The sequence below is a fragment of the Uloborus diversus genome, chromosome 10 (assembly GCF_026930045.1).
Source record: "Uloborus diversus isolate 005 chromosome 10, Udiv.v.3.1, whole genome shotgun sequence".
Classification (NCBI taxonomy): domain Eukaryota; kingdom Metazoa; phylum Arthropoda; class Arachnida; order Araneae; family Uloboridae; genus Uloborus; species Uloborus diversus.
Window position 1 is genome coordinate 127,972,451 of NC_072740.1, and position 19,846 is coordinate 127,992,296.

At 33.5% G+C, this 19,846-nt stretch overlaps 1 protein-coding gene across 1 annotated transcript in view; it reads right to left on the reverse strand.

Annotated features, from left to right (window-relative positions):
* Positions 1–19,846, reverse strand: part of LOC129231175 (tetratricopeptide repeat protein 21B-like) — a 97,835-nt gene that overhangs the window by 23,473 nt on the left and 54,516 nt on the right. The window contains exons 21-27 of the mRNA XM_054865422.1: positions 9,967–10,019; positions 9,800–9,888; positions 9,445–9,571; positions 6,044–6,106; positions 5,808–5,910; positions 5,184–5,294; positions 1,968–2,049 (exon numbers count right to left, since the gene is read on the reverse strand). Of these exons, the coding sequence (XP_054721397.1) occupies positions 1,968–2,049; positions 5,184–5,294; positions 5,808–5,910; positions 6,044–6,106; positions 9,445–9,571; positions 9,800–9,888; positions 9,967–10,019 (628 nt within the window). The remainder of the gene's footprint in view (positions 1–1,967; positions 2,050–5,183; positions 5,295–5,807; positions 5,911–6,043; positions 6,107–9,444; positions 9,572–9,799; positions 9,889–9,966; positions 10,020–19,846) is intronic.

Genomic DNA, 19,846 nt, shown 5'->3' on the forward strand with positions numbered 1-19,846 from the left:
AAATGATCATGGAAACCTAGAATCACAGGTAATGCCAACTACAGGTGAAACTGGTAATGTAATCAGTTATCTGAGTTTATACACAATTTGGATTTGTTGAAATTATCTTAATATGTTTGCTTTGTTTGTTTTCATTTGGCCAGTTCAAAATGCCATCACGTAATCTCTATGTAACTATCTTTTCTTCTATTGTTTAATATATATATAATCAAGCTGGTTCTTTGTTGCTGCATTATTTATTCCACTTAAGGATAAGTTCTAACAGGATTTACCTCATTTAAGAATCAAAAGCAGTTTAGGGAGAAAACGCAGTAAGAAAATTTAAACATAGTACACCCTCATTAAGTTTAAATAATATGGAAACTCAAATTGATATTCAAATAACATAATGATGATACTTAATAATAAAACAGAAAAGATCTAAGGATACCAGTTTTGTAGTAAGTTGGTGCAGAGTACTCTTTTGGCTCTATTTAGATTCAAATAGTGCAGAATCTCCTTCTTGTGCATGTGAGTCTTCCAAAAGTGCACATATGTCAGCATCAGGGTAATATCTCTAGATATCTTTGAATAACTGTTTAATATTGGTGTCCCCAAAAACCAAGGTCTGAGGGTCAGTTTCACTGTCATTGTTGATTCATTCTTTTATAGTAGCATACATGTTAAAATTAATTCAACATGGAAAGTAAAACTTTGAATATAAACTACAAATAGCATGCAGATAATGAAGTACTGTTATGTTAAATTCATACAAGGCAGCATGCATTCATATGGCTAGTTTAAAATGTAGAACTGCTGCTTGAAGTAACATGGTGAGATATTTCTGTACATCCAAATGCTGTGATGGGAAAAAGTTTGCGTAAAATATATTTTCATAAATTTCAATGCACATTTCAAGTTTTAGCATTTTAAGCTCGTACATTGCAAAACCTTTGTGAATATACATTAGAAGTTGGTTTTCCCAAGTTAACTTGTGTCCACTCAAAGATGTATGTCAATTGCTGTTGAAAACCAACCATGGACAGAATAATGATTGAAGTTCTTGTTCCAATGTTAGTGAGGAAAAAGATATATGATTTTTCTACTGGTTATGGAAATGTCTCCTTTAAAAAACAAAACATATTACAACTATGGAGGTAATATCAATTATAGCAGCAAAAAAACCATAGCAATAGCTGTTTTTAGAGACTCTAGATTAGCACTGACAACTCAACACATTTCTCTATTGAATTTCTTTTCTTTGTAAGTCAACAATACCCAGTGTATTAGCATAACCTAATTACTCTAGGTCTATTAACTCCCAAAAAAGCTAACGTACTCTTTAAGGTGCACTAATCTCATTTAAAGCAAAGGTTTTCTTGAAAAAATATTTAAGATTTACAGCAGTTAATCCTCATAATATTTTCAATAACATGCTTAGCGAAACAAACTGCATGCAATCTTGTTGAAAATTTAATCTCAGCCAATTTGGTAGGTATCTATTAAAAAACTCTAAGCACTTTACTTTTAGATGTTTACTTAGGTAAAACATAGAAAGCCAAACCTTGAATTGGCAACGTTAATTTTAGACAGTAATGAAATATTATAATCAATTCAGATTCTTTTTTTACCTAAATTTTCAACATAAATGTATGTTTTTCATACTGTCAAAAAAAAAAAAAAAAGAAAGAAAAAAAAAGAAAACTTAAAAAGAGTAACTTCTTAACCACATGACAAATACTAAAGGCTTTTATATTGGCTTGTTATACAAACATTAAAAAAAAACTCCTTGTGCATAAATTTGATTGATACTTTGCGTAAATTTAGTCACATAGGTACTGCACAAAATCAAATATTTTGAAAACATTACTGGAACCGGATTCAGCATGTTTTGATAATTCAGTTTGGGTTCACTAAGAAAGATTCATTAAAACTTCAAATCATGGTTTTGCATTTATCTGGGAGTATTTGTGCTCAAATAAACTCACCAGGTTTGATATCCAGAAGCTTCTGAAACTGGAACTTAGCAGACTGTAAATCCCCAGCCTCAAATAGCATATCTGCAAGCATCTGAAACAACATAATGATTAAATGTGATTTTTTAAAGTAATGAAACAAAACACACAGAGGGAGAGCGAGGTAAAGGAGTTAGTTATAAATCTCTCCAATCAATGTGCAATGAAAACTCTTTAAAAAAAGATTACTTATAAAAAGCTTTTCAAAAATGTGATACCCATAACACGCAAAGGAACAACTTCCAGCTCTAAAGAACTTAAGAGGAAATACCTACCAGAAAACTTTTGCACTATGTCTCTAACAAAAAAAAATCTGATTTTAAAAAATAAGTAAATAAAAGACAAGATTACTGCAAATAAATCATTTAAAATTAAAAAATAATACTGGAAATCCAGTCCGATTCCTAGTAATTTTTTTCTGGCAAGAATAGTGCATTAATTAACTTAACTAATGCTCTAGAAATTAAAACAATATTGGTTCAGAAAAGTTGCAATGAATAATGTTACACTCTTGCGAGATTGTGAGCAGAACTTTATTTATGCTTGATACAATCAATCACATAAGTATTTCATGTGATAGAATGATGCTCTGATCACTTTCATGAAAAATTGAAAAACTTCAAATTGGAAAGTAAGAATTTGATCAGTAAATTTACAAAATACAAAAGAAAAGTAAAACAATAAATAGCACAATAGAAAAAAACAACAGATTTTCAGAGTGATTACGTAATATTTATAGCAAATAGTAATATGCAGTAAAAATACAATCAGAGGTTATATTATAAAAATGCAACATATTTAAAGTGGACTAATTCACTGACCTATAAAATTTGAACTGGGTCATGTTTCTTAAATTGTGATAGATAAATCTGATGATTTTTATCAATAAATCAGGAAATGACTTCAGTTTTTCTCATTACTACAGAATTTTTGCAAAGTTCAAATTGCAACATTTCCAAAAAAGAAAGAATAATTTTGCCTTTAAAATAGATTTGAAATGATTTTTCATACACGTATAACTAATTTTTTTAACATATAATATACACTGCTCGACATTGAAAATGCAACACCAAGAAGAGAGTGTTCAGAAATTTTTGCAAATTTTAGAGTAGACGTACATCGAGTTCTGTAAATGATGTGAAACGTGCAACTCTCCTACGCATGTGAAGTAAGATATAAGGGAAGGAACTTGCAGAATGGGCAATATTCATGTCGTTACTTCTGACTGGAGAATTATCAAAGAAATTTTGATTTTGTCTTGGAGGATACATGTAACATGAGAGAATGCCAGGCTGCCGTCAACGAAGGCACTTCCAGCAGATAGATGATTTTACGAGGGATATGGTGATCAGACTGAGAAAGGGAGGTTGGTCCATACGTCAAATCGCAGCCGATACCCACATGGATGTGAGCATGGTGCATCGGCTGTGCTGTGCCGAAGTTGGTTGGAACAACGAAATGTGGCAAGATTGAGGGGTGCAGGGGCAGCCAGAGTGACGTCAGAACGCGTGGATCGACGCATTCACCAACAAGCTGTAGCAGACCCACAAGTCACTTGTTCCTCGATTCTACAGCAGGTGCAAGATACCTTGAATGTTCCTGTGTCAACCAGAACCATTTCCCGTCGTTTGGTTGCACCTGGTCTGCAATCACGGTGTCCACTAAGAAGACTGCCATAGACCCCACAACATAGACAGCAACGTTTAGTATGGTGCTGGACTAGAGTGACGTGGATGACAGAATGGCAAAATGTCATGTTCTCAGATGAATCCCGCTTCTGTTTATCCAGTGATAGTCACTGCATATGTGTGTGCCGTTGATGTGGAGACAGATCTAATCCGGCAGTAACTGAAACCTCCCACCGCATGACAACGTGGCATACTGCTTTGGGGCACAATTGCGTACAATTCCATATCACCTCTAGTTCGTATTCAGGGCACTATGACAGCCCAACGATACTTGGATAATGTGCTGCGGCCGGTGGCAATCCCTTACCTTCAAGGGCTACCTAATGCAATTTTTCAGCAGGATAACGCCCAACCACACAGTGCTCGCATCTGCCAATATGCTCTCCAAGGCACACAGATGCTTCCCTGGCCACCATACTCTCCTGACTTGTCACCAATCGAACATGTGTGGGATGTGATTGGACGCCGTTTGCAGACTCTGTCCCTGCCTCGTTCAGAAGACAAACTGTGGCAAATGGTTGAAAGGGAATGGAGAGCCGTCCCTCTGGACATTATCCCCACCCTTATTGACTCTATGCCTAGACATGATTCTTCGTGTATTGCTGTCCGCGGTAGTCCTACATCCTATTGAGCCCACGCCGTTTTCGCTTTGTATTCTGCCTATCATTTGAAATTAAGATCATTTATTATTCCTTGCTGTATCTGTCTTTTTTCCAAATTTCATCACTTTCTGACAACTCCTTCTTGTTGTTGCATTTTTAATGTCGAGCAGTGTACATTATACTTATTCAAACAAGTGAGGGGGGTGTGAACAAATCACATGACTCTTTTACTTGTAATGAACATTTCCAAAAATTAGCATTAAATTTCTTTCTAACTGCATTTTTAAATTTTTAATTAGTATTTTTTTATTTATTTATTTCTTTATTTATTTTGAGCTATTTCATACCTTTACAAAGCATTACCCTTCTTCATCCACTCAACAACAAAATATCTAGAACATTTTTTTATTTTATTCCGTTTGCCGAAGAATCTTTGCTTTTTTTCATATTTTTCCTTTTATGTTTTCAATGTGATGCCTTTCCTATGATTTGTTTTTTGTAAGTCTTTAAGCATTTTGAATAAAAATATAAGTTTTTTCATTGAAGGGGTGTTCTTTCACATTCAAATATCAGCAAAATATGGAACCTTTTTGATTTTACAGGTGTAAAATGATTCTCATATGTCTAAGTTAATACATAAGGGAAAAAATACAACCAGAAACGACAAACATTGTGTAAATCTTCCTCTTCTCCTCTTGGGTCTTATGCAAATTACTATTAGCTAAAAATAACCAATTTTAGTTTTTAGGTTGTAATTTCAGCTCACTAAAGAAACTACATAGATGAAAAACAAAAAGTAATAAACTTTCAGTGCAGACTTCTGAAGAGTGAAACTTTTCAGAAGTTTTGGAGGAGTGAGAATGGAAAAGACAAGGATAACTTTCAAAACATTTACTTACTATAGCAGCAGGGATGTTTTCACTATCCTTGCTTAAAACAATTGCACAATATTGCCTGGCAGCATCTAAATCATGTGTCTCAACGTGTAGCTTTGCCAAAGCCAAAAGAATCTAAAACATAAATACTCATTTATTTATTCATAAAAAGTAATGTCAAATAATTTGGAAATTAAGCAGAAATTTGAAAATTCCCTATCAGACATTTATTTGGAACTGTCAAACCTGATAGTGGTGCTTAGTATAAATGATTTTTTCAAACATGCTGTTCCAAGCACTATGGCTTCCAAATGAAATTATATAACACACAATCACACACTATAAACAAAGAATCAAGGTGTTTGATAAAAGATGGGTAAAACTTTCAAGGGAAGACGGTACACACCCTGACAAAAAAAAGCACTGCAAATATTAAAACCTTTTGCTAAAGTTAATTGAAACCTTTCATGGGAATGCAATTAATCATAATAAATTCAAGATCATACTAGGAAATACTATAGAACAATTAGTTAATTTATTTATAATGATACACAGAGGAGAATATCTTTAAAATTTTAAGTCTTATTTATTTAACTACAAATTCATAAGTGCAATACACAAAACTGAAATGGAACATCTGAAGCTTACCTCAGTATCGTTTTCATCAAAGGTTAGCGCTTCCCTATAATATTGCACTGCACTACCAAAATCTTTTTTCCGTGATGCATGAGCAGCTAACTGACTGCAAATTCTAGCAATTTAAGTTGAATTAATTATGTATATTGGATATTATATAAAGATGACATCATTAAATAAGGAAAATGAATTGCTAATGAAAACTATCAGAAATCCCAGCATTTTGAAAAGTAAAAAAAAAGACCTACTCTTTTGCTTTCTTCCTATGCTCTTCAACATCACCTTGCTCCATGTGTACTTTACGTAACACTCTGAAAGAGAAAAATTAATTAACTTTTTTTTAATTAAATTTAAAAGCTACAGAAATTTGTTTGGATTTGTTTATCATCAGAAATAACTTTCACAAATCTAAGAAAAAAAAACTTGGTTTACATAATAAAATATTATTTTTGGACAAGGACAAGTAGGTTTTAACTTCATCCTCCTGTATTGTGAAATGCCTGCAGTGTATTTCTTTCATTGAGAAACTGCTTACAGATAAGATTGCAGATTGACCATCAAAAATTCTAAATACGAGTCTTCCTTAAACATTTTTGAAATTCCTGGATGTATTAAGGGATGCTCTTGGATGATAAGAGAGCAAAAATGAAAAAGTAAACTCAACACCCCCTTCTTGTTTGTGCAAGGAAATCAACAAGGCTTAAAAAATAGCAAATATTATGCATCGAAAATTGCATTATCACTGAAAAATCACTGCAATTTTTGCTTTTTGATGCAATGCTTCTGAAATTGCATGGGAAACAAAGCCTGACAAGTATTACTACTTAATTTTAGGCAAATTTGTGCAGCTTTTATTCAATGAGCACCAGAAGCTGAGATAACATGATAGATGGAAGCACTACCTAAGAGTAATTCAATACATTTTGATCCAGAAAAGAAGCTGAATACTTTCTTATCAAGTGCTCCCAGCTGCATTGATGTGCAATAAGAACTAGGAGGAATTTAGGATCAAGACAGATTTTACATACACCAGTCATTATTAGCATACACAGAGGTCTTATATTACAAATAATGTACAGTGTACAATCATGCTTTGTACAGAAAGAACATAAAAACATAAAAGAACATAACATGCTGAAGTAGTGGTTGCTTTAAGTTAAAAAAAAAAAAAAAAAGCAGCCACTGTCTCAGCATAAGTTTTGGGAACTTTTTGGTTTTCATTGGTTCTTCAATACATTAAGGTACTGAACCTAGCTTTTCATCATTTTATGTTCATGACAGACGTCCTGAAATCTTTTGCTTTTTTTTTCTCAAGATGTAATTTGTAAAGATATTTCTTATTCTTTGTGTAGAAATTAATAATGAATAACCCATTTTTTTAAGATAATAGTTCTCTTCTGGTAATTCCTTTCTTATCATGCAGTTGAAAATGCTTTAAATAACACTAAATAATTATAAACATAATAAATAAGAAAGTTGAGTAGATCAATATATCTATTTGGAATTATTCCAAGGGGGTTCTTCTGCCTTTATGTAAACATTAAGAAAAAACTCATTTGGAGTATGCTGTTCCACTTTAGTTTCTTTATCTCAAGAAATATTATTCTTTATTAGAAAGGGTGTAAAGCAAGGCTACTTGGCTAGTAAGGGGACATCTGGATTTACATTAGTATGACTTAAAAGGTTTAACATGCATAGTTTTGAGCAAAGGAGAGTCAGAGAGGACATGATTAAATTTTTTACTTTATAAAAATGATGTTGAAGGGCTAAATTTTTGTGCAGAGAGCAGGATCAAAGGTAACTCTTTTAAGCTATTAAAATCTCAGGATAATTTGAAAATGGGGGAAAATTACTACTTCAGTTGAGCCGCAATAACTTGAAACAGCTTACTGGAAGAAGCTGTAAAAAGCAAGGGGGTAGGTACTTTTAAGGGGACTATTGATTTTCACTGGAGACAAATACAGACTAGGATCAGCTTGGCTAGGTCCAAAGTCTGGCTGATCATTATTTTCCTATTTGTAGTTGGCCACAATCAGCTAGATGTGCAGTTTGACTTTTATGCCAGTCATGTTTTTGCAAAGATTGCTGCATTTGGCAGCTTGAATAAATTTCGTGATGGCATTTATCAATCTGTCCATGCTTATCTCTTTCTATATCTAACTACATATATCTATTTCTATACTGACCTATACATCTCGCTTTATTTTAAACTAACCACTAATCTTAATCACAAAAAACAAACATACAACTAATTTGATTCAAATAGCACAAAAACTGCTGTCTCTGTGCTCCTTATTATATGTAAGAAAATAGCGTTTGCAAAAGGAAAAAAAATCATTGCAAAGGAAATCAAATGTGCACAAAAACTTAATCAAAAATAAGTATAGCAAAACGTTCAGGGACAGGGGGACAGAAATAAACAAAAGAAGTCCTTAAATGTAAAACAATAAGAGCAAAGATATTGTTCAAAAACGAAGATAAAAAGCAAGTTCTTCCAGTTAGAGCACATGGGTATGACATCATGTGAGAGATCATCAGAACTTTTCTGGCAATATGCTGAGCTTGTGAAAAAAAAACTAATGTACAATTTTGATTTTTTTTTTCTGACAAGGGTGAAATTTTTTCACTATAATATGCTTAAACTTTATAGAAGAGGCTTTTACACTTTTCATGGGATGAGTTTGGAAAAGTTATGCCCAGGAAAAATAATGCAACAACACTTATAACTACATACAAAATAAGATTTATATTTTAATTGAGATAGATTTAAAATAATAATTTTATTCTACAATAAAATAATAAAAATTCAGTTTCTTTTATTTTGAACCATTTTAATGCATTAGAGCATTTTGAGATTTCATAAATTACCTGGTTTGAACACTCCATGCTTTCTTTAGAGCATTCATTGCATGACACTTCTGATAGTAAAGACTGGTATTTTGATTCCATCACGAGCCATAACAAGTTATCTTGACTTGACTGGATTCTCTTAACGCTAAGTGGCGCTAGCGCGGCATTCCATCCCAACCAGTTTAATGCCACCTCCCTGGCACTCCCCCAGCTTGGCCAACCAAAGGCATTTTTTTCTCGTATGGCCATCTGATGCCAAGTTAGTTTTGGACGTCCGCGCTTCCTCTTGCCATCAGGGGTCCACGTGAGAGCAGTTCTTGGAGGGTCTATGGCCTGCATTCTGAAAACATGTCCTATCCATGACCATCTATGCTTTTTTATCCGTGTGGTTATCGGCTTGCAGTTCGCATGTTTGTACAGGTCTGAATTGGATATTTTATTTGGTCAGTATATGCTTCATATTTTTCTCAGGCTTTTAGTTTGAAAGGTTCTTTTTCTTGCTGTTTAGTTAGCTTCCATGTATTGCTGCCATAGAGTAGGACTGCTCTAACTGTTGAATTGAAAATTTCTATTTTGAGTTTTGTGTGTATGTTGTTAGATATTTTATATAAAGATTTAAAGGTGCATTGAGCTTTTTTAATTCTTATTAATATATCATTATTTGTACCTCACTCAGATGAAACATATGCCCCGAGATAAAAATAATTGTCAACTTCAATTGTCAAAATATTAAAAATTCAGTTTCTTTTATTTTGAACCATTTCAATGCATTAGAGCATCTCAAAATTTCATAAATTACCTGGTTTGAACGCTCCATGCTTTCTTTAGAGCATTCATTGCATGATCTTCTAGTTCAAGGTTTGAATACACTTCTGATAGTAAAGACTGGTATTTTGATTCCATCACGAGCCATAACAAGTTATCTACTGGTTAAAAAAAAAACTTAATTGGTACAGATATTATGACTTCATCTTTAAAAAATTCATATCAAAAAATCTGAACAAAATATTAACAAATCAATCCAATTTTTAAGGAGTTTTAAGCATATACAATGTATTTTTACTTAACCCTCAGTCCTATTTGAGTAAGTTAATTGAAAGTCTATTGCATTTATACAACCAAATAATGAGCAAAAACAGAACCTCAAAGATTACCATTTTGATTGCTTTCAAGAGCTGCATTAATCATTTCTTGAGCCTCTTTGTATCTTTTGATAACACAAAGGAGGGAACACAAATCGTACCTGAAATTATAAAAGCTTCAGTAATATCAAAAACTCAATTACATACTAAAAAATTTCAAGAAAATAACGCATCTATACCTTAAACTTTCGGAACCTCCAGCCTTAATAGCAGCTTTGTAATATGTAACAGCCTAAAATAAAGTAGAAAATATTTCAAGTCATAACAGAAGTTGAAATTTAAAAAAAAAAAAGAAAAGAAGAGAGAGAAGGGTAAGAAAAAATCCAAATTTGAAAAACAGAACAAAAGAAAGAAGCAAATACATTTTAAAGACCTAATATTCAAACAAAATTAATTAAAAGAGAAATTTTGTATGTTTGCTGAGCAAAAGAACATTTGAAATTGCTTCCATGAAGCAGTAAAAATTCCTACAAACATTTATAGAATATCTTATACGTCCATAACGATATGTAATACCCTAAAAGATCAATGTTTTTAAGTGAAAACAGTTAGCAAGCAATTTCCTGCACTAATACAACAGAAAAAAAGGCTCTTTTCAATTATTCACAAAAAAATAGGTACCTATTTGCACAGCAATGCATTAGGATAAATGTATTTCCAACATTATATACTTCAAATTTAATTTTAAAATTGTTTCAGCACCATTTCCAACAATTCCAACTTCATAATCTTTTTACCAGAAAAAAAAATTAAAAAAAGCAGACAGCTTAACCCCCCCCCCCCCCCAAAAAAAAAAAAATAATAATAACAAAATTTCTGACATTTCTCACATCTAACATTTTAAAATTACAGTCCAAATGGTCTATCACAAATTTCAGGGGATTGAAAAAAAAATTCAAGATAAGGGGTTTCCAGATACAAAGGTTTTCACAAAGTACTAAAAATAAGCAATTGAAACAAAGTCAAAGAGAACAGTTGCTTACACTGACATAGTTGAACAATTTAATGCATGATTGAATACATTTACATATTTTTCTAATTTCAGTTATAATATCTGTAATGTATTTGTAACATAGGTGTAACTGCAACCGTGGTATTGTAGTGTAACTGTAACTTTTAACTGTATAAAAGAATGTAAATAGAACAGCTAGGTAACGCGCATCGTTAACATACATCGATAACAATCTCTCCCTTCCTTTGTAAATAAAGTTGTTATAGTTATTCTACCACAGTGTATTATTCTAAATGAATAAGTAAGCTACTACAGACATCACATATGGCCAGGAGTGATTATTGAAGGCAAAGAACTCACTATATCAAAAGCGAAACTATGGACATTGTTCTCTACTGAACGCAACAGGTAGGAAAGAACTTTCTTTTTACAAACTGTTTATGTTGCTGAAATTAATTCTACATTAATAATCAGAAAATGGCAGAAGGAAACAGGGATGAAATTATCGAGAAATTGATGGAGCAAAACAATGCTTTAATGGAAATGTTGAAAATTCATAATAAAAACGAAACTGTTCTGATTCCTCAAAACAAAAATGTAAACCTGCAATTTAAAAAATATGGCGAATCTGTTGAGTCATGGGATTCATATATTGACAGATTTACAGCTTTGTTAGATGTTCAGAACATTTCGGATGAAAAGCGAGGGAAGGCGTTCATTTTATGTTTATCGCCAAAATTGTTTACATTATTGAAAAGTCTTATCGCTCCGGTCAAGCCTGCCGATAACAGTTTCGATGATCTACGAATGATTTTAAGTAAACATTTGAATCCAAAGTCATTAATAATTCCTGCTCAACATGCATTTCTAAATCAAAAGCAGCAGGAGAGCGAATCAATTTCGTGTTATTTGGCAGAACTACGTGCACTTGCGGTTCCTTGTTTATATCCAGATGATGTGCTGAATATTATGCTACGGGATGTGATCGTAAGTGGATTATGGAACAGTCAAATACTGAACAGACTTTTCGAGGAGAAAGATGATATTGATTTGGAAACTACCCTAAATATCGCTCTGGCGATGGAGAAGGCATTCCAAGGTGCTAAAGATTTAATTGGAAACGACAAGTTTATTTCAGTTAATGCACTAAAGCCAAAATCATCTAAAGATTTTCCAAAGAAAAATAAAGTCTCGAAAGCTCAAGACTGTTATCGTTGTGGGAAAAATAACCACAGTAGTGCAAGTTGTAAATTCAAGGAAAGTACCTGTAATTACTGCAAAAAACAGGGTCATTTGCAGAAAGTGTGTTTCAAATTCACAAGTAGGACATTAAAAAAGTTCCTCAAAAGAATAAACAAATTGTTGTCACAAACGAAGAATGTCAGCCTGAAGCAGAGCTACTCCCATTCTATGCCTTGCAACTTAAGGGTAATAGGTCACCAATTCTGTTGGACATCCAAATTGATGGGTATTCCACAAAAATGGAGTTGGATACTGGTGCAGCCATCTCCACGATGAGCATACAAAATTTCCGAAAGATATCAAAGAAACCACTTTTGCCATGCAAGGTTATTCTTAAATCTTATACTGGAAACACCATCATTCCTCTAGGGCAAATAGAAGTTGAGGCTCAATATCAAGGCCAAAAGAAGGTAGTCAAACTTTTCATACTTAAAGAAAATTTAGACACAATTTTTGGCAGAGAATGGCTATATTCCTTCCAAATTGATTGGAATTTTGTAAAATCAATTAAATCGGAATCCATTGGTAAAAAACGCGACAATCGATTGGTTTCGTTGCTGGATAAATACAAAGAAATTTTTGATGAAGAACTTGGTGCATTAAAAAATTTCGAGTGCAAATTAGAACTCAAACCGGAAGTTCAGCCTGTTTTTATCAAAGCCTTAAGTGCTCCTTTTTCTTTGAAAAGTAGGGTTGAAGATGAAATAGATAGAGTAGAAAAGCAAGGTATTATAGAAAAAATCGACACATCGGAATGGGCTACTCCTGTGGTTCCAGTAGTCAAAAAGGATGGTTCCATACGATTATGTGCAGATTATTCTGTTACATTAAATCCAAATTTGATAGTTCAGCAACACCCTTTGCCTAGATTGGAAGAAGTTTTTGCTTCCCTGAACGGAGGTGCTCAATTTTCCAAAATCGATTTTAGCCAAGCCTATCTCCAAATGAAGGTACACAAAGAAAGTCAAAAACTACTGACGATCAATACCCACAAAGGTTTATACGCATGCAAACGTCTTATGTTCGGATTGAACTGTACCAAAGCAATTCAAACTTGTAAGGACAATGGTCTCAAAATCAATTTTAAAAAAAAGTGAATTCTTCAAAGATGAAATCAACTTTCTAGGTCACAAAATAAATTCCTCTGGCATCCAGAAAGCAGATGAAAAAGTGGAAGCTATAGTGAAAGTTCCTGTTCCTGAAAATGTGCAGGAAGTTAAAAGTTTTTTAGGTCTAGTAAATTTTTATGGAAAATTTTGCCAAAAACTTTCTACTTTAGCCCACCCACTGTACAATTTAACCAAGAAAGATATTAAATGGAATTGGTCAAAAAAGTGTCAATCAGCTTTTGATGCAATCAAGAATGAAATTTGTTCAGAAAGAATAATGATGCACTATGATCCAAATTTACCTTTAGTGTTAGCAACAGATGCCTCACCTGTTGGGTTAGGTGCTGTATTATCACACAGATTACCGGATGGTACTGAAAGGCCTATTTCTTTTGCTTCAAAGACTCTGACGAAGACTGAGATAAGGTATTCACAGATTGATAAGGAGGCTCTGGGTATATCCTGGGGTGTAAAGAAATTTTATCTATATCTCAAGGGTAGAAGATTCATTTTGGTGACTGACCACAAGCCACTAAATCAGATTTTCGGATCGAAGAAAGGGCTGCCAGTGATGTCAGCTACTCGACTCCTACACTACGCACTCCATTTGCAATCTTTTCAGTTCGACATAGAATATCGCAACAGCAAGGATAACAGCAATGCAGATTGCTTATCAAGATTACCTCTTAAATCGGAAGAATTAGATGTCATAGACGATATCTCAATGTTTCAAATTTCCCAGATTGAAACGCTCCCGGTAACTTCCAGGGACCTGGAAAAAGCGACTCGAGATGATGAAAAGCTAGGCCCACTCTTACAAGAATTGAAATTGGGTGCAGATTTAAAGGGGAAGGAGCAACGCTACAGTCTGGAGTCCGGTTGTGTTTTCTATGGCCAAAGAGTCTGTATTCCAACCATTCTGCAAAGACAGATCTTGGAGGAACTACATGCCAGTCACATTGGCATGGTGAAAATGAAAGCAATAGCTCGCTCTTTTGTGTATTGGGAAAATATTGATCAAGATATTGAAAATCTGGCCAAGAACTGTAGTGAGTGTGCAAGGTACCACACAAATCCCAATAAATCCAAAGTTCATTATTGGGAATACCCTACAAAGCCCTGGCAAAGAATACATGTAGATTTCGCCGGTCCTTTTCTGGATAGTATGTTTTTCATTATTGTCGATGCTCATTCCAAGTGGATGGAGGCTTACCCAATGAGATCTACTTACTACGTCTTACAATACGATTGAAATTTTGAGAGACTGTTTTTCATGTTATGGACTACCTATAACATTGGTTAGCGACAATGGCTCACAGTTTACTTCGGAGGAATTCCAGAATATCATGAACAGCTGTGGGATAAAGCACAAAACCTGCGCTCCTTTTAAGCCATCAAGCAATGGACAAGCTGAAAGGTATGTGTTTTCTTTGAAACAGTCCTTGCGTGCACTTCAAAATTTCCCAGGATCTTTAAGACAAAAACTAGCAATATTTCTGACACAATACAGAAAAGCTCCAAATAGTACAACAGGCCAGAGTCCTTCAATGCTTTTCCTCAAAAGGGAAATACAAACAAGGATTGATCTTGTAAAGCCAGAACTCAAGGAAAAAATCAAAGACAAAAAAAGGAGAAATAACATCTATTTTCGAGATCGAGTTTTTGGAATTGGAGACAGAGTTGCTATCAGAAATTACAATGCTCCAAATCGTAAATGGGTTTTCGGCAATATTGTATCAAGAGATGGGCAACTGCATTATACTATATTGGTTGATGTAGTTTTGATCAGACCTCATATAGATCAAATTCGCTCAGCTGGTAACTTCCCAACAGATAATCATAATCCTAATCAATTTTACCCATCAAGAGGTACAGAAAGCTACAAGAACCCATCACCCCCAGCTGAAATCGCAGATCAATCTTTTAATGCTCCTATCTTTTAATGCTCCTACGCAAGAACCACATAGTAGTGAAAACTCGTCAGATGATCCGTCCACCCCACCTGCTCAACCAGTTGTGGCTGTAACTCCTCGATCTGCTCCAGACCCAGGGGAGACACCAAAAAATGCAACTTTCCTAAGACGATCGTCCAGAACTCGCAGAGCACCTAATAGGCTGGACTTGTAAATTTTGTTTTCTACCACTTCTAAAATAGGACGGAGGAAACTGTAATGTATTTGTAACATAGGTGTAACTGCAACCGTGGTATTGTAGTGTAACTGTAACTTTTAACTGTATAAAAGAATGTAAATAGAACAGCTAGGTAACGCACATCGTTAACATACATGGATAACAATCTCTCCCTTCCTTTGTAAATAAAGTTGTTATAGTTATTCTACCATAGTGTAATATTCTAAATGAATGAGTAAGCTACTACAGACATCACAATATCCCTTACAAGTTTATGCATATCTTAAAGATATACAAAAATTATCTTTGTGTGATTGCTGTTCAAAAAGTTTGAGATTTTTCCTTCATTGAGGCAATTTAAATATTAGAAAGGCAAAATGCAGAGAAAACAACAAAAAAGGCTATTTTTAAAGACTCCAAAGTAAAACTCAAAAAGCTTTTTCACTGTTCAACAGTGTCCACTCTCCCAGTTTTTAAGTGGATGGAATTCCTAAAAAACTTGCTCCTTGTACACAGTTTCTCTTAGAGTACCTGAACCACAAAGACTTAGAGGCCAATATGACTGCCGATATATCGTTGCCTCAGAGCTATAGTAAGATATCTTAGAGTTATTTCTGGGATTAAATATCTTACTGTTGCTCTGAGGTGACGATATTAAAGAATGCTTTTTGTCTTTTCAAAGTTCAGCTGCTGAAAAATATTGCTGGAAATCAAAGTTGAAAAGGACAATGTAATCAAACTATGAGATAATGAGGTTTTTAGGTAAATTTATTTGAGATAAACATGGGGGGGGGGAATGTTGAACTTATACTATAAACGCAGGGAAATTTTAAAATTTTGACATACAGAGGTTTTTGAGATAAGGAGTTTGAGCCAAACAGGTTAGAATGTATTTGTTAGTGTTAGTTTTTTCTGTTGAGGAAGCTTAAACTTATGGTTATAAATATAAAAAGGACATGACATAAAATTGAAAAATAAAAGTTATAGATTCAAATTAAATTATTGTTTATGGAAGGGCTGCTATACAAAACTGATAGTCATTATAATACAAAGATCCGCTGCATACACACTCAGTTAAAAATCATGTTCTTAAAAATTAGAACATGTAGCTACTCATTCTTTCTAAAGTAATTTTTACATTTTTACTTACAAATGAGTAACGACATTCTCAAATGAAAATGCTACACGCATTTAATAATTTCGACTTTACGAAAAGAAGTAAATATTACTTTATTTGTATTGCAATAAATTAGGAATCTGTGCATTCAAGCTACATTGACAAATAATTTTAGCTGTTATTTCATTATTTGTTCCTAAACTACTGTTACTTCTATCAAATAGTACTTTTTTTTTTTTTTTTTTTGCGTATCAGGCCAAAATGATTCAGGGTTTAATAATTCAATTTCTCCTTCCAAAGTATGAATTCAAGAAAAATATTAGTATTCTGCACTTTGCACCAGGAACTAAAGCATATACAAAAAAGAAAGGCAGGAATCAACTCTGTGTTATAGACTGGTGCCTGAAAGTTTTCTTTTGCATGCATTTCAACATAAGAAAGTTTACGCCATAAATTATTGGATAGACGTCAAGTCCCCAATCACTTTTGTCCATCTGTGTCAGTTTTAGTGCAACACAGGCTCAGTTCCAAGCATTTTCCTTGGTACACTAAACTGTATTGATGAAAAATTATTTCTTTTATTAACGTAATAAATTGTTTAAGGAAAACAATAGATAAAATGAGTATGGCGACAGTGATACAAAAGAATAAAGCAGTGCCATAGTGTCTCTTTTGGGAAATTTTGCTTACATTACCCATGTTCTTACCTCTTGGGGATCTTAGGGTGCTATTAGCATTCTTTTGAAAAACTTTTGTGCAATGTTATACTGAGAAAACCATCTTGTCTGTAATTTATGAACACCAGTGTATTTATGCACTGCTAAAACAGGTTCACACACAAAGAGGAAAATCGCAACAGTTCTGCATCATGGATTACTTTAAGTAAGGTATATACTGTATTATAAAATCAAGTATAATTCTTATTTATTAAGTCAGGTAAGCTGTATAGCAGTACTTTGCTTAAGTATATTTGTATACATCTTTATTCCACATTAAAATTAAACAAAAAATATTGTTATTTCCTATTAGTTTTAATAATATTAAGTCTACTCAATAAAAGGTTTTGTTCCATTAAAGTGATATTTTTTAATGTATTGAATTCTGCAAATAACGCTGTATTTTTGTTGCATTGCTGTTTAAACAAGTTTCTTAGAATTGAGACAAAATCGATTTTTTTTTTAGAACATCATTTACTCAAAATGGCTCAGAACAATTTCGCTTTGAATTGAAAAGTCAGAGTTCTTACTTTGAAATACTCCCTCTTCTCAAAACCGATTCACCATGTTCTGGGTTTAGTTTGGCATATTCTTGTAACACTGCTCTACTCAGAAATAAGCACAAACTGTATCATTCTGAGAGTAGGGCTGTCTCAAAAATGAGAACATGTTGAATTGGTTTGAGAATATGAATGCCTCAAAAATAAGAACATGTTGTAACATTTGAGAGTAGAGCAGTATTTCAAATATGAGAGCATGGTAAATCCCTTTTGAGAATAGGGTATATTTAAAAAGTAAGAACTCATACTCTTTTCAATTCCAAGCCAAATTTGTTTGGAGCCATTTTAAGTAAGTGATTTTGCCTCAATTCTAGGAATCCTATTTTAACAGTGCGAAACAAAACAGCAGTAAGGCAGAGAACAGAGCAATTACCAGCTATTTTATAATAAGACTTCATGCATACCTTAACCATTTTTAAATAAAGGTCGAGACTAGAGATCGACACTCGCCAGTGGCAACTAAACATACCTATTGGGCCAGAAGACAACAGAATCTGATGCTGGCATCCAAAACTGGCGACCTACAAGTTATTTAGTTTTTTTCTAAACAAATCATGGAAAGCCAATGTTAACTTAAAGGGAAAATTGGCCCATCTGCTTTCAAAAACATCTTAGTGTAAATGTTTTCCACTGGGGGGGGGGAGAAAAAAAATCAGAATTTTAAATCCTTACTTTTTAACTTCATAACTAAAAGCAAGTCAGTAAAGAACCACAAACTGGAAAACAAAAGGCCCAGAACAGTTTTAAAGTTTGCAGTATGGTCAGTTTCAGATCGCTACGGAAAATTGCAACCTGGCCGACATTTCCCACAGGATCCCCACAACAGAGGTTGTGCATTTTCATGCAAATAAATATCTCATAAAGTTGCGCATAAATTGAGCAATTTTTTTACATCAAAAATTTCTAGAATGATACTTGAAAATCTGGATATTTTCCCAATTTTAGTTTAATCCTTTAATCTAAATACTAATTAAATAAACACTGACAACTTCTGATAGATTGTTATATTTTCTGACTGTCTATTACGTATTTTATCTGCAATAAAAGCTGAAGTATATGAAAATTGTGGAAAATGGTGGGACCGTGGCTACATAAATTTTCCGCTTTATTGATTGCGTAAAAAGGGAAGAACATATGTATTAAGGCAACAATAAATAAAAAAGTTAAATTTTATTGATATTAATTCAAAATAAAAGCAAAAATAAGCAAAACTGATATTGCTGTCACAATCCTTTTACAAAAATAGTGATCATACACATGAAACTTTTATGCATGAATATTATGAAATGAAATGAATGACAGGGGGGCAAGCAGAGCCAAGCACTGCAAACCAGAGGTCTATTGTACTAAACCCCAAACAGAAGTCTTAATACAGACCAGTAGCAGAAGCAAAATTCAGCAAGCACCTAATGGAAACATCTTAAATCTCCCAAGGTGTTCAAACACGTAGGCAGAAAAAACTTTGCAATTGCATAGAATGTGTGCAACAGTTTCTTCATGAAGAAACCTTAAGCGATTTCCCAGTTTGCTTTTCAGCAAATGCTTGAAAATCTTTGAACTTTCCAAAGACTTCTCACTTATTCTTTAAGAAATAAATAAATGGTCTTTCAAGAAAAATCATCTTTTAACTTATAAAATACCGAGTTCCTCCTATTGATGAAACACTCATCGGCCAACAGAGGTCTCTGTGCACTACACCTAACAATTCCTTTGTTCCTTTAGTCTTTCCTTTTGGAAATGGTTGCCTATGCATTTTCCTTTTGGTTCATGAAAAAAAAGTCGAATCATTTTCCACTAAATGCAAAACCCTCAATCATTTCATTTAATCTTACCATCACTTCTGTGCTTAAATGATTTAAACTTTTATGTAACAATTCATCTGATACACATTCACTACGAATCAAAGTCATTCCACTGCTTAGGTCTCCTTCTCCTTCGACTTCAATGATGGAGCTTCCTGTTTTTATGTGACTCAAGCCTGGTTTGCTATAGTCATTAATTAGTTCAATACATGGAGTTGTGATAAGATGCACAAGTTCATGTACCAAACATTTATATTAGGGTTTGTACTTGCAACATATTTTGTCTGCAACAAAAGCTTCCTCGTGTTGTGTAAATTTTGAATTTGTTCTAGATTATTTTTCCCAAATTTGTCTCTTGGCCCACCCTCTTGACATGGCATCCTATTATAGTCAGCACTTGTATATCCAAATAAATTACATTTGAAGCACTT